The 27,337-nt window shown below is 48.0% G+C and overlaps 1 protein-coding gene and 1 non-coding gene across 3 annotated transcripts; one reads left to right on the top strand and one right to left on the bottom strand.

The window, feature by feature from the left end:
• Positions 1–759: 759 nt before the first annotated feature.
• LUC7L (LUC7 like) lies at positions 760–27,337 on the bottom strand. 2 transcript variants are annotated; one of them, XM_060260619.1, is made up of 11 exons: positions 27,050–27,142; positions 24,134–24,204; positions 22,984–23,078; positions 20,714–20,812; positions 17,410–17,520; positions 14,584–14,727; positions 13,055–13,231; positions 11,082–11,170; positions 9,074–9,103; positions 7,020–7,193; positions 760–1,005 (listed from the first exon to the last, which is right to left on the bottom strand). In XM_060260619.1, the coding sequence occupies exons 4-11, from the start codon at positions 20,807–20,809 to the stop codon at positions 864–866; spliced, it is 963 nt and encodes a 320-aa protein (XP_060116602.1). In that variant the 5' UTR covers positions 20,810–20,812; positions 22,984–23,078; positions 24,134–24,204; positions 27,050–27,142; the 3' UTR covers positions 760–863. The 2 variants fall into 2 exon arrangements, with proteins under 2 accessions (XP_060116602.1, XP_060116601.1); XM_060260618.1 differs by lacking the exon at positions 24,134–24,204 and having other exon boundaries at positions 27,050–27,337.
• On the top strand, positions 21,900–21,974 carry TRNAT-GGU (transfer RNA threonine (anticodon GGU)). Its single transcript has one exon. It is a non-coding gene; the product is annotated as a tRNA-Thr (tRNA).

Below are 27,337 nucleotides of genomic sequence, written 5' to 3'. Positions count from 1 at the left end.
GATGGGGGGGCGGAAGGGGGATCTAAGGACCAATACTCATTTAATGGGATGCCGTACTATTTTACCAGGCCACATTAAAAACAAGTCTAGGGAAAAAAGGACCGTATCGTGGCACAACCTGTCCGGAAAAACTTTTTTTTTCGGGGGAGGGATGTTGACCGATCTGGCTTGTTTACATTTAGGACTTAAAGGCAGGAAACGGAATACGGGGCTTGCCAATCAGAGAAAAGAAGCAAGCGCCAGGGCTGCTGGCAGAGAGTCATTTAGCATTTCATGAACTTTGCCTGCAATGGAAAGGCTTTTAAAAAAAAATGAGGTGAGGAGGAAACAGAGGTCTGTATATAGCAAGCTATGACCCCCCCACCCCAGCCCTAATGACTAGCTTTCAGCCGCCTTATTTGCTTAAATCACCTATCTGCAGGGCTTTTCTTTTTTTTGTAGCAGGAACTCCTTTGCATATTAGGCCACACAGCCCTGGTGTAGCCAATCCCCCTAGAGCTTACAGTAGGCCCTGCACTAAGAGCCCCGTAAGCTCTTGGAGGATTGGCTACATGGGGGGGGGGGTGACCTAATATGCAAAGGAGCTCCTGCTACAATAAAAGCCCTGCCAATCTGCACTGAAGACTGGTTGCTTTATCTGTTTATACCCTTTTTCAGGGAAAAAAGGTCTCAGTCAGTGGTAAAGAACTGAAGAACTGTGACAAGACCAGCTCCGCTGCCTGCAGAAATAATAAAAATTGAGACCTACAAAAAAAAAGATGTGCTGCATTCAGTTAATATAAATGGGACGTTTTTTTCCGGACCATGTCGAACATTTCTTGAGGGCTATATACAGTACGACAAAAGAGGCCTTCTGCCGGTGCTCAGATCTCGCCGGCTTCCCTCTCCTCTGACCTCTTGGAGCGAGATTTGCCGTTGGTGCTCTCGTGCCGTCTCTCGGAAGAGCTCTTGTCTTTCTTCTCTCTCTCCCGCGACTTCTCCCTCGAGGAGCGATCTCGCGAGGATCTGAAGCACAAACCAAACCACGCTGTAAACATGGCGCCGCAATGGGGTGAGCGTTTTGAGCAGGGCGCAAAAAAAATAACGTTGACCAGGGTAAGGTTAATGGTGGACTTACCTAGCTGGTTCTCCTTTCCGGACCCTAGGCTCAGGAGGCAAACCTGGGGTGAGTAGGGGGAAGCATTCTCCTGGTTTGGTAAGGCAAGGAAGATGAAAGATCTAGCCCAGGGGTGGTCAAACTGTGCGGCTCTCGAAGCCCTCACTGCCCCGTCGACCAGCTCGGAGAACGCATTTGTCTCTTTAAATCACTTCGCCAAGCCAAGCCAGCTGGCAGCTTGGCGAATGCATTTAAAGTTGCTTTCTTTCCACCTCTCCCTCCCTCCCCATCTATTTTCCTTCCTTCCTGTCTTGCAGCTCTCAAACATTTGACATTCACGTCTTGCAGCTCTCAGACATCTGATGTTTACTCTATGTAGCTCTTACGTTAAGCCAGTTTGGCCTGATCTAGCCCCTTGCTAGCCTGAAGGTTAAGAACGACATGGCAATGTTCTCTAGCTGACCCTCTCTGCATTGTGCCCAGACCCAAGGAGCTACCTGTGCTCCCGGGGCAGGTTAAGCTGGCCCCTTTGATCCCATTCTCTCTCTCAGAATGGATTACAACTATCCGACATCAGCTTAGTTTCAAGGGTTGGTTTTTTTCTTAAATGCAAAGTTGCCCTGGATTAAGAGAAACCATCTCTGGATTCCACCGATCCAGCCAGCTACTGCCCAGTTTTGAATCTTTCGTTCTTGGGTAAGGTGGTTGAAAAACCAGTAGTTGAAGAAGAAGACTGCAGTTTTATACCCCGGCCCTTCACTTTGTATCAGTCAAGAGCGGCTCACAACCTCCTTTATCGTCTTTTCCCACAACAGACACCCTGTGAGGTAGGTGGGGCTGAGAGAGCTCTCCCAGAAGCTGCCCTTTCAAGGACTACTCTGCGAGAGCTATGGCTAACCCAAGGCCATTCCAGCAGCTGCAAGTGGAGGAGTGCGGAATCGAACCTGGTTCTCCCAGATAAGAGTCTGCGTACTTAACCGCTATGTCAAACTGGCTCTAGTTGAGCAGCTCCAGGAACTCCTGGAAGATTCCTCCATCCTGGACCATACCAGACTAGCTTTCACCCTGGCTACAGGACTGAGACGTCATTGGTCACCCTCACAGATGTTCCCTGCAGACACTGGATTGAGGCAGATCGACCCTGCAGTTATCACTCGATTTGACAGCAGCGTGCTATACAACTATAATCTCGTGACCCTACTGCCTTACTGACTGGGGATCATGCGCGACTGTCGAGCAGTGGTTTGTCTCATTTCTCCATGATTGGGGAGAGAGGGTGGCGCTTGGGGAAAGAGTTTCCCCGTGTTACCCTTTGGTATGCGGAGTCCCGCAAGGGGTGATCCTGTCGCCCACGTTGTTCCACGTCTATACATGCCCCCCTCGCCCACTCGGTCTGGAGCTTCAGGCTCAGCTGCCAGCATAATGCTGATGACACCCAGCTATATCTGCTGATTGGACGGACGGTGGACTTTGCCCCAGATGTTTTAGCCAAGGGGTTTTTAAAGCTAAAAGTGGGTTGAAACAGAGCTGGCCGAAACTAAATCCAGCAAAAATGGAAGTCCTGTGCCTCGGCCAGGGGGAACAGGATGGCCAGCGTTCCCTCTACGCTGCAAAGTGCTATGGGCAAACATTCTCCTTTGTGAACCAAAAGCGCCAGGCCATGAGCCAAAAGTGATCTGGTCCACTACGGCAGTAGACCTGGCCTTTGGCAGTCAACCTGCGCTGAGTCTAAACTCTCCTACACCAGGGGTGGTCAAACTGTGGCTCGGGAGCCACATGTGGCTCTTTCACACATCACGTGGCTCTTGAAGCCCCCACTGCCCCGTCAACTGGCTTGGAGAATACATTAAAATTAAAGTTGCTTTCTTTCCCCCTCCTCCTATTTATTTGCTTTCTTTCCACCTTTCTTACTACCTTTCCTGATGAACTTTATTCTATGTGGCTCTTATGTTAAGCAAGTTCGGCCACCCCTGCCCTAAGGCAAACCCAAGACCAGACCAGACAGCATGGTTCTCTCTGGGCCGGGCTGTGTTGATCAAAGCCAGGGGTGGCCAAATTGTGGCTCAGGAGACACATGTGGCTCTTTCACACGTATTGTGTGGCTCTTGAAGCCCCCACTGCCCCATCCTGGAGACGGCATTTCTCTCTTTAAATCACTTCTCCAAGCCAAGCTAAGACGGACGGTGGCTTGGAGAAAGTTAAAGTTGCTCACTTTCTCCCTTCCCTCCTCTATTTGCCTTCCTTCCTTAAACATCTCACATTCCTGTCTTGAGGCTCTCGAACATCTGACGCTTATTCTATGTGGCTCTTACGTTGAGCAAGTCTGGCCACCCCTGATCAAATCCCTCATTTAGCGACACACAGGAATGAACTGCCCACAACATCAGAGAAGCACGCCGTACAAATCAGCACGCCACTGCGTAATAACACAAACCGGGCTCATTCAAGTCAAGTGAAGTCTGCCAAGTACCCAGCGGCCTCTGACTCCTATTGACTCAGCGAGGCTCTTTATGACACTTCAGAGGACTCCCCCTACAGGTCAGCTGCTGAAACTTCTAAGCCTTTCTCCTCTCATTTCTGTTTTGGCCTGCACGTCGCCCTGCACCCAAACACTTCCTCCCTGCAGCTGGTCTTTGCAGGGGCTGAACACCGCAAGGGCAGTGTGAAAAGCAGAACAGGAAGACTGCAGGCCTAACCACCAGAACCGAACAGATGTCACTCGGGGGCTGTAGCAAAGAATGCCGCATTCAGCACTGCAATCTTAAGGCACAGAAGGCTGGAAGTGGAAAACCTGAGTAGATTAACGCGAGAAGCTCCCTGGATGACTCGGGGGCCACCATCTGCTATTCCTCAAGCCTGGAGTGACTTTGGAGGGGGCATCAGACATTCAATGGAATAATCTTCATACAGGGCCTACTGTAAGCTCTTGGAAGACTGGCTATGTCAGGGGGTGTAGCCTAATATGCAAAGGAGTTCCTGCTACAAAGAAAAAAAAGGTAAAGGGAGTCCCCTGTGCAAGCACCAGTCATTTCCGACTCTGGGGTGACGTTGCTTTCACAACGTTTTCACAGCAGATTTTTTACGGGATGGTTTGCCATTGCCTTCCCCAGTCATCTACGCTTTCCCCCCAGCAAGCTGGGGACTCATTTTACCGACCTTGAAAGGATGGAAGGCTGAGTTGACCTGGAGCCGGCTGCCCGAACCAGCTTCCGCTGGGATCGAACTCAGGTCGTGAGCAGAGGACTCCGACTGCAGCTTTACCACTCCGCACCACGGGACTACAAAGCAAGCCCTGGGAATAACAGCAGGTACGTAAACGTGACATGCCCCCACCTGGATGGCGCACGCTAGCCTGATCTTGTCAGTTCTCAGAAGCTAAGCAGGGTCAGCGACAGTATGGCCTTGGGTGGGAAAACACCAAGGAAGCCCAGGGTCGCTACACAGAGGCAGGCAACCCCGAACCACCTCCAAACATCTCTTTCCCTGAAAACCCTATGGGGTCGCCGTATGTTGTCTGCGACAGAACGGCCCTTTCTGCCACTGTGCATGATATGGATTAAATACAGTTTATGTTTCGTGAAATCCCACATACAAGGCAGCCCTTTGGAACAGGGGTGGCCAAATTTGCTAAACGTAAGAGTCACGTAGAATAAATGTCAGATGTCTGAGAGCTGCGAGATAGGAATGTCAGATGTTGGAGGGAGGGAGGGAAGGAAGGGAAACAGACGAGGGGAAGTAGAAAGAAAGCAACTTTAACTTTGAATGAATTCTCCAAGCCGGCTTGGAGAAGTGATTAAAAGAGAAAAGTGCCTTTTCCAAGTCAGGGTAAGTGGGGGCTTCAAGAGCCACACAGTATGTGCGAAAGAGCCAGTCTGGCCACCCCTGCTTTAGAACAACTAAAAGGAAGGGAAAGGAAAAGTCCCCTGTGCAAGCACCAGTCATTTCCAACTCTGGGGTGATGTCGCAGTACGACGTTTCCCCTGCAGACTTTATGGGGTAGTTTGCCATTGCCTTCCCCAGTCATCTACACTTTCCCTCCAGCAAGCTGGGTCCTCATTCTACCGACCTTGGAAGGATGGAAGGCTGAGTCAACCTCGAGCCGGCTACCTGAACCCAGCTTCCGCTAGGATCAAACTCAGGTCGTGAGCAGAGAGTTCAGACCACAGTACTGCAGCTTTACCACTCTGCGCCACGGGGCTCCATGAACAACTAAAAACAGATCCCCTAAAAGCAGCAGACTGTCGCTTCTAACATTTTATCGGCCATCAACACGTTCAGCTCAAAGACGTGTGCCCGTTTTCATAGTGGGGTCAGCCAAGGGCAGCTGCAGATCTGACACCCGGGGGGATGGGGGTGGGGTCCCAGTTTCTTTTTGCCAAGCTAAGAAAGACCCAGCAGCAACTGCTCATACGAAATTAGCTTTATTTTGCAACAGGTGTCTCCGAGGGAAAAAGATTTAACAAACTGAAACAAAAAAAAAAAGATTTATTCAAGAACAAAGCTTCAGTGTTTAACAATGCTTTTGAAGTATTCTGGAACATTAAAGCTCATGTGCTACCAGGTGTTGACATCTAAAAGTTTAACTGAACACAAAGCAAAAGACAGAAGACGGGAGCGATTCCATATCCTCTAACAAGGTGCATCTCCTTCCTTCACGCACCGCTCTCATGTGTGGACTTCCACGCCTGCCGAAAACTGGAATGCTTCTTTCTACACCTACTGCCATTTCTAAAAATGCAACTAAGCCTGCCCTTTGGAAGAAGTTACAATTCCCCCCTTTTTCTTGACACCTTCCCATTTTCCCCCCAGGAAAGGAAAAAAAAAAAATAACCCGAAGTCGTTCCTCCCCCTTTGAAGTGGGCCACTCTATGTTCATTTAAGTTTCCCAAACTATCCCCTTATCTGCACTGCAGCAATTACTTGGTTCTGCCCCGTTTCCTAATTGTCCGAGCTCCTTTTCGTTATTGTTCAGGTTCAAGATGGATTCGAAGACAGGTTTTTGCGTCTCGGCCACGAGCCCTTGGTTTTTAGCATCCCCCTCCTCCCTAACAGTCAATACTCACTTCACCCCAGAGAAGAGGGGAGTAAAAGCTCTTCTCATTCCTCACGGCTCATCTGGGGGGCCTTTGAAGACAAAACAAGGGTACTGACACTGATGCAATGCAGCAGCTGCGGCTTCTGGTGTGCTAGATGCAGCTGCACTGAAGGGCAGTTGGGTTAACGTACTCTGCATAGAGGGGACTGTCAAATTCCTATTAAGCTGGGCGACGGAACTAAAAAGATGGGCTGGTTTGAAACAGGTGGAATGCGACGGCTATACCCCAGAAACTACACCTGGCCGTTCCTGCTGCATTTGCGACCACAGAGTACCCGCTTCTGTCCCAGCTCACCCCCAAATCTTAGGAAGAGTGGGGAAGGAAGCTTAGTACAGCACCAGGTGGCCAATTTCTTCACACTTGAGAATCCACCTGCGTATTGGGTTTTGTACTGGAATGTTTTCGCGCTTCTCTTTAACGCCGTGCAAACGCAAAGGGTCCACCTGGGGCAATTCTACGCGCTGCCAGCTTGCCTCTGAGCAGATGTCGGGGGTCGCAAGGGAAAGAGAGGGGAGCCTCTTCTAGCATGGAGAAAGTGAGACACAGATCTCTGCCGTGATACAATCCATGAGCCCCGGATGGCTTTTGGAGCTTGCGGCCGAGATCTACGGGTCCTATTTAAATGGCCCTGGCTGATTCAAAAGGTTTAATCTGGATTTTCACACATGCGCACCCCCACCCACCCCACTGTTCACTAACTTGGGAACCCCACCCCGATGCCTCTCGCGGCTTCCGGCTCTGAATTTAGAGGTGGGGGTTATTTCTCGCGGCCGAGCCGAAAGCCGCTCCCCCGTGGGGAAAACCATCAAGAAAGGGGCTACGCGTACTTGTGCTTTGTGCTCCTGTCCCTGGAGCCCCGCCGGTGGCCTCGGCTGTGGCTGCGGGAACGGCTCCGGTGGCGCCTGTGCCTCTCCCGCTCGTGGGACTTGGAGCGGGACGTCTTCCGCCTCTCCCGGGAAGCGGACCGGGAGCGTCTTCGCCTCCGCTCGCGAGATCGAGACCTGCCGGGGGACGGAGAAACAAACCGACTGAAACCCAATGGCACGTGGGCAGCAGCTGCTGTTGTTGGTTTCCGTTCAGGGGTTTCTATAAGGCAGTGGTAACTGCAGCCGCCATTGATCCTACATAGCTTCTGAACCGCCTTCCACCTACGATCGCAACCAAATGCTGATGGATTGTAATTAGCAATTAATTAAAATGAAATAGAAACTTGGAAAGCCAGGAAATGAAATATGGCACTTCAACTCTACTGAACCTATGAATTTGGAAGACGGTCCCCTGAAGAAGGATAGTTCATATACGAAACGAAATTGGACCCGTTCTTTTTTACTGTTGGACTACAGTTTAAATGCCAATATGTTTTTTGGACGGCAGTTGTGCAGTGCATTTGACGGTCTTTTTTGCTGTATCATTGATTCGTTATTCAAGACTATAAACTGTATCTTGTGGATTATGGAGAGAATTATTTTGTACACGAAGTGAGTTTGTTGTTTTTCTTCAGTCCCACCTATGCTCTGCTGAGAGCTGCCCCTTAACAGTTCCCTCCTGGCTGGAAGGACAAACGGCAAGAGCCCCGCCTGCTCTGGAGGTCTGACAGAAGGACAAAACCAAGGCCCCTTTCACAGGTACGTTTTTGACTCTTGATGACAATCGTCAAGCAATCAGATTTGAGCCCAGTAGCATCTTTAGAGACCGACTAGAATCAAGTCAGAGGTTTCAAACTCATTCATTATAAGGGCCGGATCCGACATAAAAGTTACTTTGTCTGGCCATGTCTGCCATAAAATGAAACGCCAGGTACCAGAGACATAAACTGTATAATGGACACAGGCAAACCCAATTAACAATAGTATTTCTTACTCAAAATACCAACAAAAGCAACCGATTCTTAGCTAGGAGCACAAGCAACTGATTTACTGGGGAATCCACAAAATCCCCAATAAATGTATTTAATCTTTTGCAAGACTAGTTTTTTTCCAAGGGATACCAGACCCACCCCCTAGCCATTTCCCTCCATTTCTTGAGAGCACTGGCCACACACACCTCACCAGGTGCGCCCATGCACCTGCTCCCCTCCCTCTCAGCAGCCTCTGACCTTCCCGCTCTCGTACTAGATACTTGTGAGCTGGATAGAAGCCTTGGACGGGCCAGTTCTGCATGTTTGACACCCCTGGTATAAGCAGTGAGAAAAGAAGTGTGTGGAGTTGCTGCATTGGACCAAAATAGTAGAGTCCAGTAGCAACTTTAAGACCAGGGGGTGGCCAAACTGTGGCTCGGGAGCCGCCCGTGGCTCTTTCACACTTATTGTGCGGCTCTCAAAGCCCCCACCGCCCTGTCAGCTGGCTTGGAGAAGGCATTTAAAGTTAAAGTTGTTTTCTTTCCCCCTCCCCCATCTTCTTCCCCCCCCTTCCTTCCTTCCTCCCTCCTCTCAAACATCTGACGTTCATGTCTTGTGGTTCTCAAACATCTGACATTTATTCTGTGTGGTTCTTATATTACACAAGTTTGGCCACCCCTGTTTAAGACGAACAGGGTTTTTTTGCAGCATAAGCCTTTGAGAAACATAGCTCTCTTCGTCTAACATCTGACGAAGAGAGTTGTTTCTCGAAAGCTTATTATGCTATAATACAGGGGTGGCCAACGGTAGCTCTCCAGATGTTTTTTTGCCTACAACTCCCATCGGCCCCAGCCATTGGCCATGCTGGCTGGGACTGATGGGAGTTGTAGGCAAAAACATCTGGACTAACACTGGTTAGTCTTAAAGGTGCTACTGGGCTCTTTACTATTTTGCAGTGACAGACTAACATGGCTAACTCCTCTGAATCTATGTGCATGGGCCCAAACGTTCATATAACCTCCCCCCAAACAGAGAATGACCCACCTCCTGCGATCTCTGTTTCTTGATCCAGACCTGGAGGAGAAGAAAAGCAGTGTTTGTTTCACAGAATACAGTCATTCGCAGCACAAATAAGGGAAGGCTTCACATTCAGCTGGGATCATTTGAAGTAGCAAACTCCAAACTCAAGTCTCTAAGGAGGTTACGCCGCTCGGAAAAAAACATTTCTTGGTCCCATCAGTGATAGCTGCAAGCCGTCACTTCTAAAACGCTGCCGGGGATGCTTCACAACCCCTTTTTCTCATTCAGTCACGTGAATTATGTTATACACTCCATACACCAAACACCAGCGTGGTGTCGTAGCTAAAGTGCCTGACTAGCATCTGGGAGACCCAAGTTCGAATCCCCACTCAGCAATGGAAGCTTGCTGGGTATCCTTGGAACAATTATGGGCTGCTGGCATATCCTACCTCGCAGGGTTGTTGTGAAGATAAAACAGAGGTGATGAGAAGGACGTAATCTGCTTTGGATCCCCGACGGGGGAGAAAGGAGGGACATAAACAAATAAAAACAGTCTTAAGGCTTCCTAGTCCAAAACTCTAGACCGGGGGTCCCCAATCTTCTAGAGCCTGTGGACGCCTTTCGAATTCTGACACAGGGCGGTGGGTACGGCTGCAAAAATGGCTGCTGCTTGAGGCAAAGCCAACTAAAAAAAGGCCGGGGGTTAAGCTCTATCCATTTTAATAGCAACTCCTCGACATTTGGGGGGCAGAAACAGCTTAACTGGATGCCTTTTCATCTGCCCAGCCGATCTGAAGCCCTGCTGAGCAAAAACCGCAAGCGGCCTTGCAGACTTTCTAAAATCACTTGATGGGCAGCAGGGAAAGTGTGGGTGGGTGCCACGTGTTGGGGAGCCCTTCTCTAGCCCCCTGGACCAGTTCTGCAACCTGCTGCTTGCCTGCAGGGCCCAATGATGTATCTCAGGTGACCAGCTGGGCAGTTCCACGTGGATTACTTCTGTTCCTCCTCTGCTCAAACATCACCTCCCTTACAACACCACTGCAAATTACTCTGTGCCCCGACAGGTGGAAAAGAAGGCCCAGCAAACTCCCACTGGCCCATTTAAGTGTAAAGAACTGCTGTTTGTTTTTTGCCTTTTTTGCTGTTGAATGTTAGAACACCCAGGATGCAAAAGGCCAATTCCGCGCTACACCTTTAATCCTGGTTCAGCCCTCTCCCCAAAATGATTTTCTACACTAGAATCACAAACTCATAAGAGTTTGTTTCTACAATTCCACGATTCAAGTGTAGAATGTCAATTGGGAGCACGGGATGAACCAGGATTAAAGGTCTAGTGCGGAATTGGCCTAATAATGCTTACAAAAGGAGAAAAGAAAGGGGAACAAAAGGGTAGAGAAAAACAAGCAAATGCAAACACTAAACTCTTAGGTGGCTGACAGAACTGTCCCCCATAGTAACTGACAGATATCGGAAGAAGATATTGGATTTATATCCCGCCCTTCACTCTGAATCTCAGAGTGGCTCACAATCTCCTTTATCGTCCTCTCTCACAACAGACACCCTGTGAGGTAGGTAGGGCTGAGAGAGCTCTCCCAGAAGCTGCCCTTTCAAGGACATCTCTGCAAGAGCTATGGCTGACCCAAGGCCATCCCAGCAGCTGCAAGTGGAGGAGTGGGAAATCGAACCTGGTTCTCCCAGTTAAGAGTCCACATGCTTAACCACTTCACCAAACTGGCTCTGGAAATGAGCACTGGAAGAGGCACTTCTAGGATGGATGGAGCCGAACGAGCGCTGGTCCCAGCCAAGCTGGTGAACTGGGCCTTGCTAGTTTACCTCTCCATTCGACGCTGCCAGGTGAGATGGGCTACTGATGGACTCCACAGAGGACTCCAGCCCTCTTGCTTTCTCTGCACCTACTTCAAAGGGCAACAGCCTCATTCGGTGCAAACTGCCCCTGGACCAAATGTTTCTGACGCGCCAGCTCTCTCAGCACAGGTCCTACTAGCCTGCACGGCCCTCCTCATCCACTCACCGCTGGCCCACGTGGTCGTCTCGCTCTCTTTCTTCTCTTCGCCTCATCCGATCCAGGTTTCTCTTCTCCTGTTTTTCCGCCACGGTTTTCTAGGGTCCGAAAACACACCTTGTTGAACACGTGCACTATTATAACCACACAAGGAAGCCAAAGCAGCTAGCAATTCAGTCATGGAAGGGAAGGCAATCAGGTCACGAGCTTTTGAAAGGGAGTGGATTTTGTCAGATGCTTACAAACAAGTAATATTCTAAGCCTGAAGGGCCGTCTCACCCCACAGAGCCCTGTGCATCAAATACAGTCTTTTGGCTGCCACCTTCCAGTTGTTCCCTTCCTTAAGGTGGCCTATTTGTCGTCTAGAACAGCCTGCCACTTCCAACAGCTGCAACTTATGGAACAGGCTTCCTGACCAAATTTGGGGGTGGGGGGTGGGGAATGTAAAGCCAATTTATTTGGGAGATATTTTTAACAGGCTTTAAGCTGCATTTTCTTGTGAGGGTGGAAAATGGAGCTTTGCTCTACTTTCTTTTTTTTTAAATTAGAATTGCAACCTGCATACAACCTATACCTAGCGGGTTAAGTAAAAGTTAAGGTAGTCCCCTCTGCAAGCACAGAGTTGTTACTGAGCCATTGGGTGACGTCACGTCATAACGTTTTCTTGGCAGACTTTTTACAGAGTGCTTTGCCATTGCCTTCCCCAGTCATCTATACTTTGCCCCCAGCAAGCTGGGTCCTCATTTTACCAACCTCGGAAGGACGGAAGGCTGAGTCAACCTTGAGTTGGCTACCTGAACCCACCTTCCGCCGGGATCCAACTCATGTCGTGAGCAGCGCTTGGATTGCAGTACTGCAGCTGACCACTCTGCGCCACGGGGCTCCATGTAGCCGAGTAGAACACTCAAATAAAGATCTGTCCTACAGGCTAACATATAGCCAGGGTAACAGTTCAGAGGTCCAGGGCCAGAAAGGCCCGAGTTCAACTACCCATGGAGCCACTGAACGTACTGGATAACTGTGGGCAAGTCATCCTCTCAGCCTAATCTCCCCTGCGAGGTTGTTGGAGGAGGAGAGAACCCCGTACAAAGCTCTGAGTTCCTTGCAGGACGTAATAGGTACGATGTCTCAGAACAGAAATATACACGTCCCCTCCATGGCTGTGACAAGTACCGCAATCAGTGGACTCCTGAATGCATCAACACTACCAGGGAACATGAGTTTGGGAGGAAAAAACGAACAGATACAATATATGTCATGGCAGAAGAGTGGCCACTGGTGGAACTTCACCATCAAGTGCAAGGTAGAAGATGATGATGATATTGGATTTATATCCCACCCTATACTCTGAAAAAAGAGCCCTGTGGCGCAGAGTGTTAAAGTTGCAGTACTTTAATCCTAAGCTCTGCTCACGACCTGAGTTCGATCCCTGGTGGAAGCTGGGTTTTCAGGTAGCGGCTCGAGGTTGACTCAGCCTTCCATCCTTCTGAGGTCGGTAAAATGAGGACCCAGCTTGCTGGGAGGAAAGTGTAAAAAACTGGGAAAGGCAATGGCAACTCCCCACCCCATAAAAAGTCTGCCATGAAAACGTGATAGCAACATCACCCCAGAGTCGGAAACGACTGGTGCTTGCACAGCGGAGATTTCCTTTTCCTATACTCTGAATTTCAGAGTCTCAGAGCGGTCACAATCTCCTTTACCTTCCCCCCCACCCCCACAACAGACACCCTGTGAGGTAGGTGGGGCTGAGAGAGTTTTTACAGCAGCTGCCCTTTCAAGGACAACTCCTGTGAAAGCTCTGGCTGACCCAAGGCCATTCCAGCAGGTGCAAGTGGAGTGGGGAATCAAACTCGGTTTTCCCAGGTAAGAGTCCATGCACTTAACCACTACACCAAACTGGCTCTCTGGTGCCTCCAATGCAGGGGAGCAACAGGCGGCTGCCACCTCGCTAAACGGATGCAAAGGGGCTAAAGGAGCTTTACCCGCAGCTGGTCCAGCTTCTCGCGGATCTGAATGAAGCCCAGGTGCAGTTTGCCTCCGAAATGATCGGCGAGGCGGCGATCGTTGTCGTGGAGGCCGAGGTACGCGGAACAGACCTCGCACACGCGCAGCTTCTGCTGCTGGAAACTGGAGGCAGGCATGGAATTGCGGTATTCTTCCTGTGGAAGTAAAAGCAGAGAGGTAATGTGGCCAAGGCTTCCAAAATTATCTTTTATCTGCCCTTTGCTGCAACCAGTTTCTGCCTATTCTCCTGCAACCGGCCACATGCACAGCCTTCATATCCCATCTCTCTTGAATTCCTAGTCTGATTTACTCAGGGCTTTTTTTGCAGCAGGAACTCCTTTGCATATTAGGCCACAACCCCCTGATGTAGCCAATCTTCCAAGAGCTTACAGGGCGTACCGTAAGCTCTTGGGGGATTGGCTACATCAGGGGGTTGTGGCCTAATATGCAAAGGAGTTCCTGCTACAAAAAGAAAAGTCCTGGATTTACTGTCTAAGCACTAGACCAGGGGTGCCAAACTCATTTGTTATGAGGTCTGGATCTGACATAAATGAGACCTTGTCGAGCCAGGCCATGTCTGTCATAAAATGGAATGCCAGGTAGCCGAGTTAGAAACTTTATAAAGGACACAAAGATTTTTTTAAAAGCTTAAAATAAAACATTCTTAAAACATTAGCACTCTTTGGGCTTAAAGATGCTTTCTTTGTATCTTTCCCATGAGATCCAGGGAACTGGGCAAAGGAAGTTCTGGCTCTTTCCTTCCTTCCCCAGGGGACCAGGAGGGGGAGGAGCCTCAGCTAACAGAAGGAAGAGAGGCTTGGCTCAGTAGCTCTGCTGTGCGATTGAGAGAGCCTGGCAAAGCAGACTCTGCCTCCCTCCTTTCCTCCCCAAGGGAGGCGCCTCAGCCAATGGAGAAAATACAGGCTTTGCTCCATAGCTCCTGTGCAATTGAGCAAGCTGAGATGTAGAAGGAAGGAAGAAAGAAAGAGGGAGAAGGAAGCAGATGACAGCCAGCTGCTCAGGGGCCTGATAGGAGTGCTCTGGGGGCCTGATTCAGCCCCCGGGCCGCATGTTTGACACCCCTGCACTAGGCTGATAGGCCAGCTACCAAGCTTGTTGGCAGAAATGTAACAGTTCTTATGGAACTCTATGTCCTTAAAGGTCTGAAACTGAAACTGAGTTCTTATGGAACCTGACCGTATCCCAATATTCTGGGAGTGGAGAGAAAGGTCATTTAACTCCTCCTGCTCCCAAAGAACCAAGATGGGCAACAAATTTACTTCTCAGGCTATCAATTAAAAAAATCTTTCTTTTTAAAAAAACCCACAAAAATGTTCAGTGCAAATGACTCACAGTAGTGATTTCAAAGCAAGATGAGCAGTCTAGACACCCGGCACCTCCTCAGTCGTGCTTTGCTTTAGGGAATTCTGTATTTTGCTTTGTTACGGTCTTAGGCCGATGCAGTTGACCGGGACTTGAGCCAAAAAGAAGAGAAAGCCAAACAAACCTCTGCTTCTTTCTTTTTTGCTCGAACTTTCTCGACTTCCATCAGTATCTTCTGGGATTCGTCCACATTCCCTTCGGCGCCCAGCTGCTCCGCTTTAGCCAGCAGTTTGCCAATATCTTCGTTGAGCTCGTGCACCTTTTCTGCCTACAGGGGAGGGGAGGACGGGTTCTTTTAGCAACTGAATGCACAGGCTGCATCTTTATTGTTTTGTAGAAGTGAGCAACTGAATTGTTGAACTGCTAAATTGTTTCCAAGGGGGCAAAAAAAGGAACACATCCTTTTTTGCTTTCTTTGCCTGCATCCTTTGATTCTGCAACGCTTTTCAGCAACTAAATAGTATCCGCTATTTGCGCAGTGATTTTCTTATATGCTTCAAGCACATATATATTTAGAATACCTTACAAAGGCAGCTTGTTGGTTTCCAAGACGCTACTGGACTTGAATCTAATTGTTCGTCTGCAGAACAACACAGCCTGCCTTTTGAATCTGCACATATACATTATCTAAGCCTTTTAAACTAGGCCATTATAATTCCTGTAGTGTGGATTTATTCTTGGTATTCCAGGGTTGCTTCTACTGTAGGATGCAAGATGGCTTACACAGGATTTCATCTATATATCTGTGATGGAGATGCAAAGGCCCTACCCCTTCCTGTCTGTCCCCAGTCCCCTTTATTCCTGATTGGGGTGTGCAAAGAGCAGCTAACAGCAAAACAACACCCAAGGAAGGCCAACGGAGCCAGAGGGGGAGAGGGAGAGAAAGAGAAAAATCTCTTTTGTCAGCTAAAGACAGCACAACAAGAGCTAGAGTGCCCAAATCACTAAGAACGTATTGAAACAGAATCATACAAATATGTTCCACCGAAGGCTAAATAGCAATAACAATTCCCCCAAAGTTTCACAATTCCAATGAACATTTCGACTCGATTATTCCTGCCTTGAATCCTCTTCTAGCATAGGGGGCTCCAACCACAGATCTCAACCACATCAAGGGTTTTTTTTTTTTTGTATAGTCACGTATCCCTGTTTGTATAAAGTTTGTATAAAGTTTACACTTTTGAGTTTTTGTTATTCTTTGCAGTGGTTGAGAGATGTGCTTGGGGCACCCTATGCTAGAAGAGGATTCAAAGCAGGGATAATTGAGTCGACCTCCTGTTCGCTGGGACGCCTTGGACGGGACTGTGAAACTTTTGAGGAATTGTTATTGCTATTTAGTCTTCTATGGAACATATTCGTATCATTTTGTTTCAATACATTCTTAGTTATTTGGTCACTATAACTTTGGCTGTGCTGTCTTTATCCTACAAGTGACCTCTCTCCCTTTACTACTAACTTTTGTCAGATAGCATCTGACCTTTCAGAGAGCAAGACTCTCATCTCAGAGGCTGCCTTTTGGGAGAAGGAGGGTTAACTTCAGTGAATGCTTTGTATTGGCTCAGCGCCTGGTTTCTGAAGGAAAGCTTGCTAAAGAACTGGCATTTACAGAAGAGCTCACGCTTATGCTGCACGATTCCCAAGGTTGGGGAAGGGCCAAAGAGCCACTCAAGAATAAACTGTAGCATGAAAAATTCTATAGCGGTTTGCGTGAGGTCGTTTATACTGCATCAGATAATAGATAACATTGGTTAAAATAAAAATGTCATGATGGAATGAGAATACTGTAAAATATAGGCTGCTATATTGGTCTTTTAAACAATTATGCTATATAATGCTATACATATATCATTCACACACACACACACACACACACCCTCTCATGTTAAAATGGTATATATTTTGTGTTATGTAACTGCGAAGCTATTATATACCTTTCTTACACATAAATGTACTTTAAGAAATGTCCTTAACATCTGTTAAATTGCCAATACACGCGTTTCTCCCTATTCTCCAATGCCCTTTTTTTCTTTCTGTATTTTCCCCTTAAAAATTTAAAATAAAAATTATTTTTAAAAAGAAAAAAGAAAAGCTTCGCTGGTTGACCGCACTCCTAATCGTCAACCAAAAACTTACAACTGTGTACGTTTAGCAAACGCTGTGCGTTGTATACCTGTACGCAGCTTCAAATCAACCACCTTATGCCATCCGAGAAAATTAATAAAGGTTACTATGGTTTTTTCCCCCCTTAAGCCTCACTAACAAAAGTTACACTCAGAAACCAGTAGGGGTTCAATCTGTCAGGAGGCGGCTGGAGCTGAGACCTCACCGGTCAAGACTCACACCAGGCTACTGCCAGTCAAACATCAGTTCACACCTCGGCCTTCAGTCTCTGACCCAGATGCTAATCAGACCCAGACTTGCTTAGTTTCCCACCCATGGTCCTGCATCACCAGCACTCTCTCAAACAGGGGTGGCCAAACTGCGGCTCAGGAGCCACATGTGGCTCTTTCACACATATTGCGCAGCTCCTGAAATGCCTCCCCCCCACCCCGCTCTGTCAGCCGGGGTGGAGAAGGTATTTCTCTCTTTAAATCATTTCTCCAAGCCAAACCAGTTGGTGGCTTGGAGAATGCATTTAAAGTTAAGGTTGCTTTCTTTCCACCTCTCCCTCCCCCAATTTATTTTCCTTCCTTCCTATCTCATGACTCTCAAACATCTGGCATTTCTTACGTTCAGCAAGTTTGGCCACCCCTGCTCCAAAAGTTCCCTGCAGGCTGGAGGGTGAGGGGGCTTAAGGCTGCCTAGTGAGTTCATGGCTGTAGTGACAGCCAGAAGAGGCTTCCCAACAGCTGTCCATGCTCTTCGCTGGGATGTATAAAACTGCTCTACCAAAGATGCCAAACAATTAAAGCAGCCTGCTATTCATGGTTTTGCTCAAGCCATCAGATACCTTTGCGGCCACTTCGGCGCTGATCTCCTCCTGCGTTTCTGCCAGCCGCTTTTTGGCCAACTCGGTCCTTCTGTCACACTCGGCGATAAAGGACTCCAAGTGATCCATCGCCTGCGCACAAAACAAAGCAAAACTGAGTGCCTGGACATTCTTAAGATGTTGCTTTGAAGCAATTCCGTCCTGGGGGGAAAAAGCTCCCAGAAAACGTGACTTGGTGGTAGAGCACCTGCTCAGCATGCAGAATATCCCAGGTTCAATCCCTGGCATCTCCAGCTAAAAAGGGATCAGTAGGTGATGTGACAGGCCCTTAGCCTGACACCCTGGAGAGCTGCTGCCAGTCTGAGCATACAATGCTGACTTTGATGGACCAAGGGTCTGACTGATTCAATATAAGGCAGCTTCATGTGCTCATGAGGCCAACGCAAAGGTGTTCGGCTTGGACAGAGCAACAGAACACTGCAGTTAGTTCTTGTCAGGGCTTTTTTTGTAGCAGGAGCTCATTTGCATATTAGGCCACAACCCCCTGATGTAGTCAATTCTCCAAGAGCTTATGCGGCTCTTAGTACAGGGCCTTCCGTAAGCTTCAGGAGGATTGGCTGTATCAGGGGGGGGTGCAGCCTAATATGCAAAAGAGTTCCTGCTACAAAAAAAAGCCCTGGTTCTAGTTATCAACTGTGGGACGTCATAGATCAAAATGGGCAGAGTGAAGGAAGCGAAAGACGGTGAAGGGTTTCTTCCTGGCAAAGGCAACGGTGCTGCCCCTTTCTCGAAGCACCCGGGAATAGCTGAAACTTATTCACTGTGGTGACACTGAATTGCTAAACAGAATGGTGGTACTCATTTCCTTGTTTATGCAAATATCTGTGAAACAGGACCAGAAACGTGAGAGGAGAAAAAAAAACATAACTGGCCTCCCTTGCCGAAGAACGCTGCGGTCCACTGAAAGAGTGCTGGAATGCACCATCTGATGGCTCAATTATATCGTCTGACTTTTTGGTCAGGTAGAAATTGTACTGCTGTAAACTACTCTGTCTCCTGCTCTGTCACGAAGAGGGCAACTGTTTTAATGTACTGATTTTATTAGCTTTAATCCTATTGTTTTTATTATTTATGCTGTAATCCGCTCTGAGCCTGTTTGCGGGATAGGGTGGAATATAAATTTCACAAACAAATAAACAACAGCTAAACACTGGACGCCTTAGGGAAATTATTTCAAGAGTAAAGCTGGCCTTTTTAGAGACAATCCTGTCAGATACTGAGGTGGAATCCCCAGAAAAGAAGGTGCAACTAGTATCCTAAGGGTGCAAGAATAGCACCTGCAACATCCAAGATGACAGTACCTGCATAAGAACATAAGAGAAGCCATGTTGGATCAGGCCAATGGCCCATCCAGTCCAACACCCTGGGTCACATAAGAACATAAGAGAAGCCATGTTGGATCAGGCCAATGGCCCATCCAGTCCAACACTCTGGGTCACACAGTGGCCAAAAAAATCCAGGTGCCATCAGGAGGTCCATCAGTGGGGCCAGGACACTAGAAGCCCTCCCACTGTTGCCCCTCCAAGAATACAGAGCATCACTTGCCCCAGTCATAAGAACATAAGAGAAGCCATGTTGGATTGGGCCAATGGCCCATCCAGTCCAAAACTCTGTGTCAAACAGTGGCCAAAAAAACCAAGCACCATCAGGAGGTCCACCAATGGAGCTAAAAGGCCTACCACTGTGTCCCTCCCAGCACCAAGAAGAGAGCATCACTGCCCCAGACAGAAAGTTCCAACAATACGCTGTGACTAATATCCACTGACGGACCTCTGCTCCATATGCTTATTCACATGCACGTGTATTTGCAAGTGCTGTTTACTGTATGGTAAGTGCTGAACTCATGCTTAGCATCATTCAGCATTCAAATGACTTTTTTAAAAAATTAAAAAGATACAGATACATACAAAAAGGTGAGCCCACAGGCTAAACTCCACCCTCCTTCAGGTAATCTTATTCGATGCAAGTATCAGGATGATCTCAACAAATTTAGGTTAACGGGAAAAGGTTTCCTAATTGGGCCTTCAAAAGCCACAAACTCAATCTCACAGCAACACTTCAGGGACGGATTATATAAACAATGTCCACCAAGTAAAACTGTAGCTGGCTGGCTTACGCAGCCTATGATGCTGAAACGCTATAAGCAAAGGTGAATTAGCCGCCTTGGCAACTGGCGGGCTGGGGAAAGCAGGTGCAAATAAACAGAACAGGATCATCTCGAATTTTTTCATATGTGGTGGACTTGGCAGATGATACAACAAGAAATTTCTAAAATTTTGGGATATGACTTTAAGAAAGTTGCAGAGACTTTTCTGCTGGGATTACAAATGGAAAAATTTCCAAAAGAAGGTAGAACTCTAATTTGGTACTTGCTCTCAGCTGCTAGGACATTGTATGCGCAGTTGTGGAAGCAAGAAAAAATACCAGAGAAATGGGGTTGGATTGTGAAAGTTTTATCATGGAGTGAGATGGACAAATTAACAAGAACTTTAAGAGATTATGATTTGGATGTGTTTAAAAAGGAATGGAAGAAATTTAGAGGATATATAGAGAAAGAGTGGAATGTAAAACGACATTGGACAATTTTTTAACATGAATATAAGAAAAGAAAGATATTGAACTTTGATTGGTTAAGGGTACCTTTATAACTGAACTTAAGTATATAACCTCGGCGGGAGTCTAGTAACGGAGGGAGGGGGGATTGGAAAATATCATATGGGTTAGAGATAGTAATGTATAATTAGATATTGTTACCATATGTTATTAATAAAATTGTTTAAACCACATCTCGGATTAACTCTGGAGAGAAGCATCCCAGAACAGTTCAGTTATAAGCAGTGCTCCCTCTAAGCTGAGTTAGCGTGAGCTAGCTCACAGATTTTTAGCCTCCAGCTCACACATTTTTGCCTTTGCTCAGGAAGGATGACTCCAAAGCACAATAATTAATGCAGTAACTCACAACTTTAATGCCAAAGTAGAATTTCTGCTCACAAGACTCTGCAGCTTAAGAGGGGACATTGGTTATAAGAACTGCTAAGTGCACTCCCAGTGCAGAATACCGAGCCCCTATTATCTTAACGCCACCAGCTGCAGTTCCGCATAAGCAAGAAACTGCTTAACTTTTTGAAATGGCACCGCACCTGGGATGACCTTAGAAATGAGAACGTTCCCTGAAGAAAGAGTCACTTCTTTGAGACTGCTGGGAACGTCAGGACTTGCTATTGCCCAACCCGATATCCGTGCCAGGAAATGCAAAAGAACTTACGTCCATCTCGAAGAACGGGTCTTTCTCTTTGCTCGCGATCTCATAATCTGCTCTGAGAGCCAAATCGTGGATTTTTGTACATTCGCCCAGGTCCATGCGCTGTTGACAAAGAAAAGGCAGGTAGGAGAGGGGGAAGATCAGTGAAAAATTTGTTATATATTGGTACAAGCGTGACAACACGTGACTATCAGCAATCGATATCTGCAAGAATTTAATTACTTTGGAAACTATACTTTTAACACATCTCTAGGTGATGGCCAGGGCCAGTTCTGTGACATAGAGGCAACCTACATTCAGAAACAGCGAGCAAGACACCCTGTTGGTTCTTGGATCACTCAGTGTTGTTTCAAATAATGATGATTGTGTGATCTTTCTGGACCACCTGCCTGGGAACTGAAACCTGGGCACAGACTTCTTGTTGCTGGCAGGAAATGTGCACAAAGAGGAAGAGACGATGACGACATTTGATTTATATCCCACCCTCCACTCTGAATCTCAGAGCGACTCACAATCTCCTGTGGGCTCACTACCTTCCACGCCCACAACAAACACCCTGTGAGGTAGTTTGCAAAGGCTGAGAGCTCTCCCAGAAGCTGCCCTTTCAAGGACCACTCTTGTGAAAGCTATGGCTAACCCAAGCCCATTCCAGCAGCTGGAAGTGGGGAATCAAACCCAGTTCTCCCAGTTAAGAGTCTGCCCACTTAATCACTACACCAAACTGGTGTAGTTCACAGGTATGCTATCTGTACTGGCTGATCCACAAGGTTCTAACCCCCCCCCCCCACAAAGCTCCTCTAGTCCTGCCCAAGGTGGTCTGGCAACCTGAAGTGAAACCCCATCAACTTCCAGGCAGCACTCACCTCTAGGTCTCCTTTCCATCCAAAACACAGGTACTGAGCCAAGTCCCTACAACTGGTAAGGGGCCTGATGACAGCGACCCAACTGAAGCTCATTGTTCATTGGTAGCTTGGCAAAGAGGCATTCAACCCGTCTGTGACAAGACTGCGCCCTCCCTGCTCAAGAAGCTGAGTGGTGCTGTTCAGCCCAGCCCTTGCCTGATGCTCAGGAAACAACCACAGCACAAAACACCTATCATTGCTGTAGGAAGAACAGCGGCAGCCGTAGTATCTCACCAGTGAGGTTATTTCAGAGTGGCCGAATAACATTACAATTACAGTAACAATTGGGAGGGACGGTGGCTCAGTGGTAGAGCATCTGCTTGGTAAGCAGAAGGTCCCAGGTTCAATCCCTGGCTTCTCCAACTAAAAAGGGCCCAGGCAAATAGGTGTGAAAAACCTCAGCTTGAGACCCTGGAGAGCCACTGCTGGTCAGGGGATGGACGGTGGCTCAGTGGTAGAGCATCTGCTTGGGAAGCAGAAGGTCCCAGGTTCAATCCCTGGCTTCTCCAACTAAAAAGGGCCCAGGCAAATAGGTGTGAAAAACCTCAGCTTGAGACCCTGGAGAGCCACTGCTGGTCAGGGGATGGACGGTGGCTCAGTGGTAGAGCATCTGCTTGGGAAGCAGAAGGTCCCAGGTTCAATCCCTGGCTTCTCCAACTAAAAAGGGCCCAGGCAAGTAGGTATGAAAAACCTCAGCTTGAGACCCTGGAAAGCTGCTGCCAGTCTGAGTAGACAACACTGTCTTTGATGGACCGAGGGTCTGATTCAGTATAAGGCAGCTTCATATGTTCATGGGGAGAGACAGTGGCTCAGTGGTAGAGCATCTGCTTGGTAAGCAGAAGGTCCCAGGTTCAATCCCCGGGCACCTCCAACTAAAAAGGGCCCAAGCAAATAGGTGTGAAAAACCTCAGCTTGAGACTCTGGAGAGCCACTGCCAGTCTGAGTAGACAACAATGACTTTGACGGACCCAGGGTCTGATTCAGTATAAGGCAGCTTCATATGTTCATCTGTGCCCTGCGGGACCTGATAAGAATTTCACAGGCCCTGTAAGGTTTTGACAGGCGTTTTGTTGAGGACAGCGGTGGTTCCACCTTCCGGGCATTCCCACTCCCTCCAAGGCAGCGGCACAACTGAAATTTTTAGTGTCCCGTTAGGTTGATTGTTGTGTTTTTACTATTTTAATTAGGTGTTATATGAATTTATTCCATGCTGTACACTGCCCTGAGCCCGATTTTTGTTTTTTTACAGAGGAAGGCAGTTTAAAATCCAATTTAATAAGTAATATAACAAACAGGCTTTGCCACCATGCAGCAAGACATCGCCCACAACGATTCTCAGCACAATTTGGCTGCCTGGCCCAGAGCACCTACCGTTCCCGCCAGAATATCATGAGGGCAACAGTCCAGAAGATGGCTCTTGCACACCCGGTCGTCTGTAAACTTCACCCTTTGTCTGGTTTCGTCTCCTGAAATTCACGTTTGGTTATAAATATGAAAAGCATTAAAAAAAAAAAAAGAGCGGACCAAACAAGGCAAAGCTGCGGTATGCTTTTTACGTTTGCTTCATTGCGCGGATTAAAATACTTCACGAGCCCCAGGGCCGCTTGGAAAAACTACAAAAAGCGCAAGTTACAGAACTGTCATTTTCCCGCCACGGCCGAGAACCACGCTAGGTAGCATTTAAATGTGACCTGCGCCACCGACTAAAGATGGCGCAGATCGTAACGTCGTCCGTGATGATTATGGAAAAGAGATGGCGCTGTCAACAAAAGGCAGTCTGCATGGAGACAACACAGACTTCCCTAAAAGAACATGGGTCTGGAGATACCAAAACCCACGCTACCTGGAGGCCGTGAATCATGATACCCATGCCTGGGGGAATCATTCCGATCGGCAATTATTTCTGAATCCAGTAATGGGAGAAAGGAATACTGCCAAGCTGCACATCAAAGATTAACATGCAGCAGACTTTCCCAAAGCCACAGGGACAGTTAGGTCCTGGCTTGGAAAGCGGCAATCTCGTCGTATCCCACCCCCTTCCCACCCCACGAAAACATTTTACATTTGGGAGCCACTTAAAACAAGCAAAACCAAAAAAAAAAAAAAAAAAAAGGTGGTTAATACACACTGCGAGCTCCAACACATACTATACCCATCTGCATTCTTCAAGACCTCAGCTGCAGAATTTTATGCCCGCTGTTGAAAAGTTTTAAAGGAAAAGTTTTCTTGCCCATACCTGCAGTAAGGAAGTCAGGGGAATGATACATAAGAAGTAAAGGCAAAGTGGCAATGGTATGTGACAATTTCTTTTCTTTAAAAAAGAAAGCTAGTCTGTGTATAGTTCAGGATTTGCAAGCATCCAGGATTAAATGTTGTGTCTACTGAAAATGTATTTTTTAAATTTTTTTTCTCTCTCTTCTTCTTCTTTCTAAGCTACACTTTTAAAGTTATTTGTGGAAAAAAAAAAGCAAACACTTTGTTTTTTTGTTATAACAGCTTTAAAAATTGTTTTGTGACTCACGGCTCGATGAACATGAGGCTTTTCTGCAACTCCCTTGCAGATTGGTGTAGGCAGGCAAAGATACACTGAACCTTTATAAATAAAATAGAGGGGCCACAATTGTTCAGTTTGTATGAAATAAAAATATGGGAAGCAATTCAAAAGCAACTCAAATACACAAAGAAAGAACGAGCACTTATTCACTTACGAAACCAAGTGCGGGGAAGAAAAAAGAGAGGTTATCTTGCAGAGTTCTGCAAATGCTCTAGACTTTTTAATATATTTTTTTAAGTTGCCGATTTCCAGCGGAGAAGCAGATACAAACCTTTGTCAGGAATGCACAGCTTTCGGAAGGGACGTAATGTTTTCCTGGAGCAAAAACACTAAGATCCTGTCTGTACACAGAACAGGTCTGCCTTTGTGTTTTTTTTTTAACACGTGGAGCGTTAACGCTACGGGTGAGCCTACTGAAGAAAAGCCTCACCACTTAAAAGCTCACAGTACAGAGCCATGGAAGAGAAACCTGGCATCTAAAAACTCCATGCTCTGAAAGCTTTGACTTCTCCAAGTTAACAGAAATTAAACGTATATTTATTCCTTGCTTTCCAAACAGCCCCAGAAATACACTGAGCATGCTGCACGTTACTCTGGAAAGGCCAGATTGTTCCCCTTCTGCCATGTGTACCAGAGCTTTGCTCTACTGAGCAGATGTTTCCAGGGGATCAACTGTTGTGCCAACAACAGTCTCACCTGCTTTGGTGGGCGGTTAGGGTTGGCACACCTCGAGGATGTGATGACGCAGGTGGCGGGGGACTTGGCCATCCTGTTTGGGCATCTTGCCACTGAGGGCTGGGCCCAGAGGAGAATCTCGCTGCCCAAACGTCAGGCTAGCTGCACGGCCAAACTTTGAACTGGCCAGACTGGTTTGACTTTCTCAACGCTCTGCCATCCGGCCGTCTTTCCTCGAGACTCACATATATATGACACGTAATAGTTTAGGAAGAGCCACGCTGGATCACACAAAATGTCCACCTAGTCCAGCACTGCATGTTCAACGCTGAGCAGATGGTTGCTTCTGAGAAGCTCAGAAGTAGGGGGTGAGGGCAACAGATCTTTCTCCCAGCATTCAGAGGTAAACTGCGTCTGAACGTGGAGGCTTCGCATGAGCACTAGCCACAGCTCACGCTCTGAAAGCAGCTTTTTAAAAGCTGTATGTGTGTTTTAAATTTACCTACAAAGACCAGATGAACCAGCCTTAAAAGTGCAGATTCTTGCCTATCGCAAATAGTAGGGTTCTTTAACGTTCCCACCAATGGTCTCTAGGATAACTCCAATTCTCAAGCAGGGCAAACAGCGAACTGCACCTTGGAACACATAAAGAGTGTTTACCCATAAATGCCTGAGATATCATGGAACAAAGCAGTGCATCTGCATATGTGCAGAATTTTTAGTTTTCAGGAGCCTGAAGAACTAACTGAACAGAGATCAGCGCCTCTGCAGTTTTCCCCTTTACAACCTTACTGAGCAATAATGTCACAGAAAGCAGTATCACAGAGCTTGTGGAAAATTTTACACCCTCCACCAGGGCCTGAGAACACCCAGCAGGCACAGCAGTGCCTCTGAGCACGTGCGAAGTAGCTATCCTGCACAGGAACCTAACACAGCAACAGAGAGCAGTGCCTCTGCACTGTGTTTCCCCCTTTCAAAGGCCTGAGCGATAATGTCACAGCAAAAAGTGTCTCAGAGCACGCAGAAAGATATACACCTTCCACTGGAGCCTGAAAAACCAGCATACCTCTGAGCATGTGCAAAAGCAGTCGTCCTTCTTCATGGGAGCCTAACAAGGCAGCAGAGAGCAGTGCCTCTGAGCACGTGCAAAAGAATTATCCTTCTTCAGGGGAAACTAACAGGGCAGCATAGAGCAGTGCCTCTGAGCACATGCAAAGGAATCATCCTTCTTCAGGGGAATCTAACAAGGCAGCAGTGAGGAGTTCCTCTGAGCATGTGCAGAGTTAATTATCCTTCATAACGGGACCTCAACCAGGCAGCAGAGAGCGTTGCCTCTGAGCATGTGCAGTTAATTATCCTTCTTAACGGGACCTCAACCAGGCAACAGAGCACAGCGCCTCTGAGCATGTGCAAAGTTAATTATCCTTCTTAACCAGACCTCAACCAGGCAGCAGAGCACAGCGCCTCTGAGCATGTGCAAAGTGAATAACCCTTCTTAATGGGAACTCAATCAGGCAGCAGAGAGCAGTTCCTCTGAGCACGTGCAAAGGAATTATCCATCTTCAAGGGAACCTAACAAGGCAACAGAGAGCAGTTCCCCTGAGCACGTGCAAAGTTAATTATCCTTAACAGGAACTCAATCAGGCAGCAGAGAGCAGCTCCTCTGAGCATGTGCAAAGTGAATAACGCTTCTTAATGACACCTTAACCAGGCAGCAGAGAGCAGTTCCTCTGAGCACGTGCAAAGGAATTATCCTTCTTCAAGGGAACCTAACAAGGCAACAGAGAGCAGTTCCCCTGAGCACGTGCGAAGTTCATTATCCTTAACAGGAACTCAACCAGGCAGCAGAGAGCAGCTCCTCTGAGCATGTGCAAAGTGAATAACCCTTCTTAATGACACCTTAACCAGGCAGCAGAGGGAGCAGTGCCTCTGAGCACGTGCAAAGGAATTATCCATCTTCAAGGGAACCTAACAAGGCAGCAGTGCCCTCTGAGCACGTGCAGAGTGTTCCTCCGTCAGGATTCCACCCGGCGAGCTGGAGACCCGGGATCTCTGCTCCATTTCCCCTCCGCCCCAAACCGTCAAGACAGCGGCGACGAGGGCCAAGCGAGGCCGAGCTCCCTCCCTCCCGCCGCTGAGCCGTCAAAAAGGAGGTCACAGAAGGAGACCGGCGGGCCTTTCGCTTCCTTCCAGCAGGCCCCTACTCACCGTCCCGAGCTGTGCCCATCAGCTGGTCGAGCAGCGCCCGCATCTGGGCCTGGGCCGACATAATGGCGGCGGCGGTTGAGGAGAGAAGGGGGAGAAAGGCGCGTCTCCTTGGAAACCGGGGGAAGGGGGGGGTGCGGCGCGAGCCCCGACCGCGAGCGAGCGAGCGATCGACTCTGGGGTCGCAAAGCACGACGGGACTAGGGCAGCGGGGGAGGGGGAGCGGAGGGCTACAGCGTCTGCCGTCGTCGTCGCCTCCGCGTCTCTCACTTCCTCTTTCCTCCGCCGGAA

The sequence above is a fragment of the Heteronotia binoei genome, chromosome 20, assembly GCF_032191835.1.
Source record: "Heteronotia binoei isolate CCM8104 ecotype False Entrance Well chromosome 20, APGP_CSIRO_Hbin_v1, whole genome shotgun sequence".
Lineage (NCBI taxonomy): Eukaryota > Metazoa > Chordata > Lepidosauria > Squamata > Gekkonidae > Heteronotia > Heteronotia binoei.
Note: the sequence above shows the minus strand (reverse complement) of the source record. Positions and strands in the feature narration are given on the sequence as shown.

Excerpts from the sequence above, each read along its gene's own strand:
- LUC7L (XM_060260618.1), bottom strand. The coding sequence starts at position 27,110 with ATGTCGGCCCAGGCCCAGATGCGGGCGCTGCTCGACCAGCTGATGGGC. Across the intron at positions 14,728-17,409 it reads GCGCCGAAGTGGCCGCAAAG|GCAGAAAAGGTGCACGAGCT; the intron begins GTATCTGATGGC and ends CCTCCCCTGTAG. Across the intron at positions 1,006-7,019 it reads GACAGGAGCACAAAGCACAA|ATCCTCGCGAGATCGCTCCT; the intron begins GTACGCGTAGCC and ends TTTGTGCTTCAG.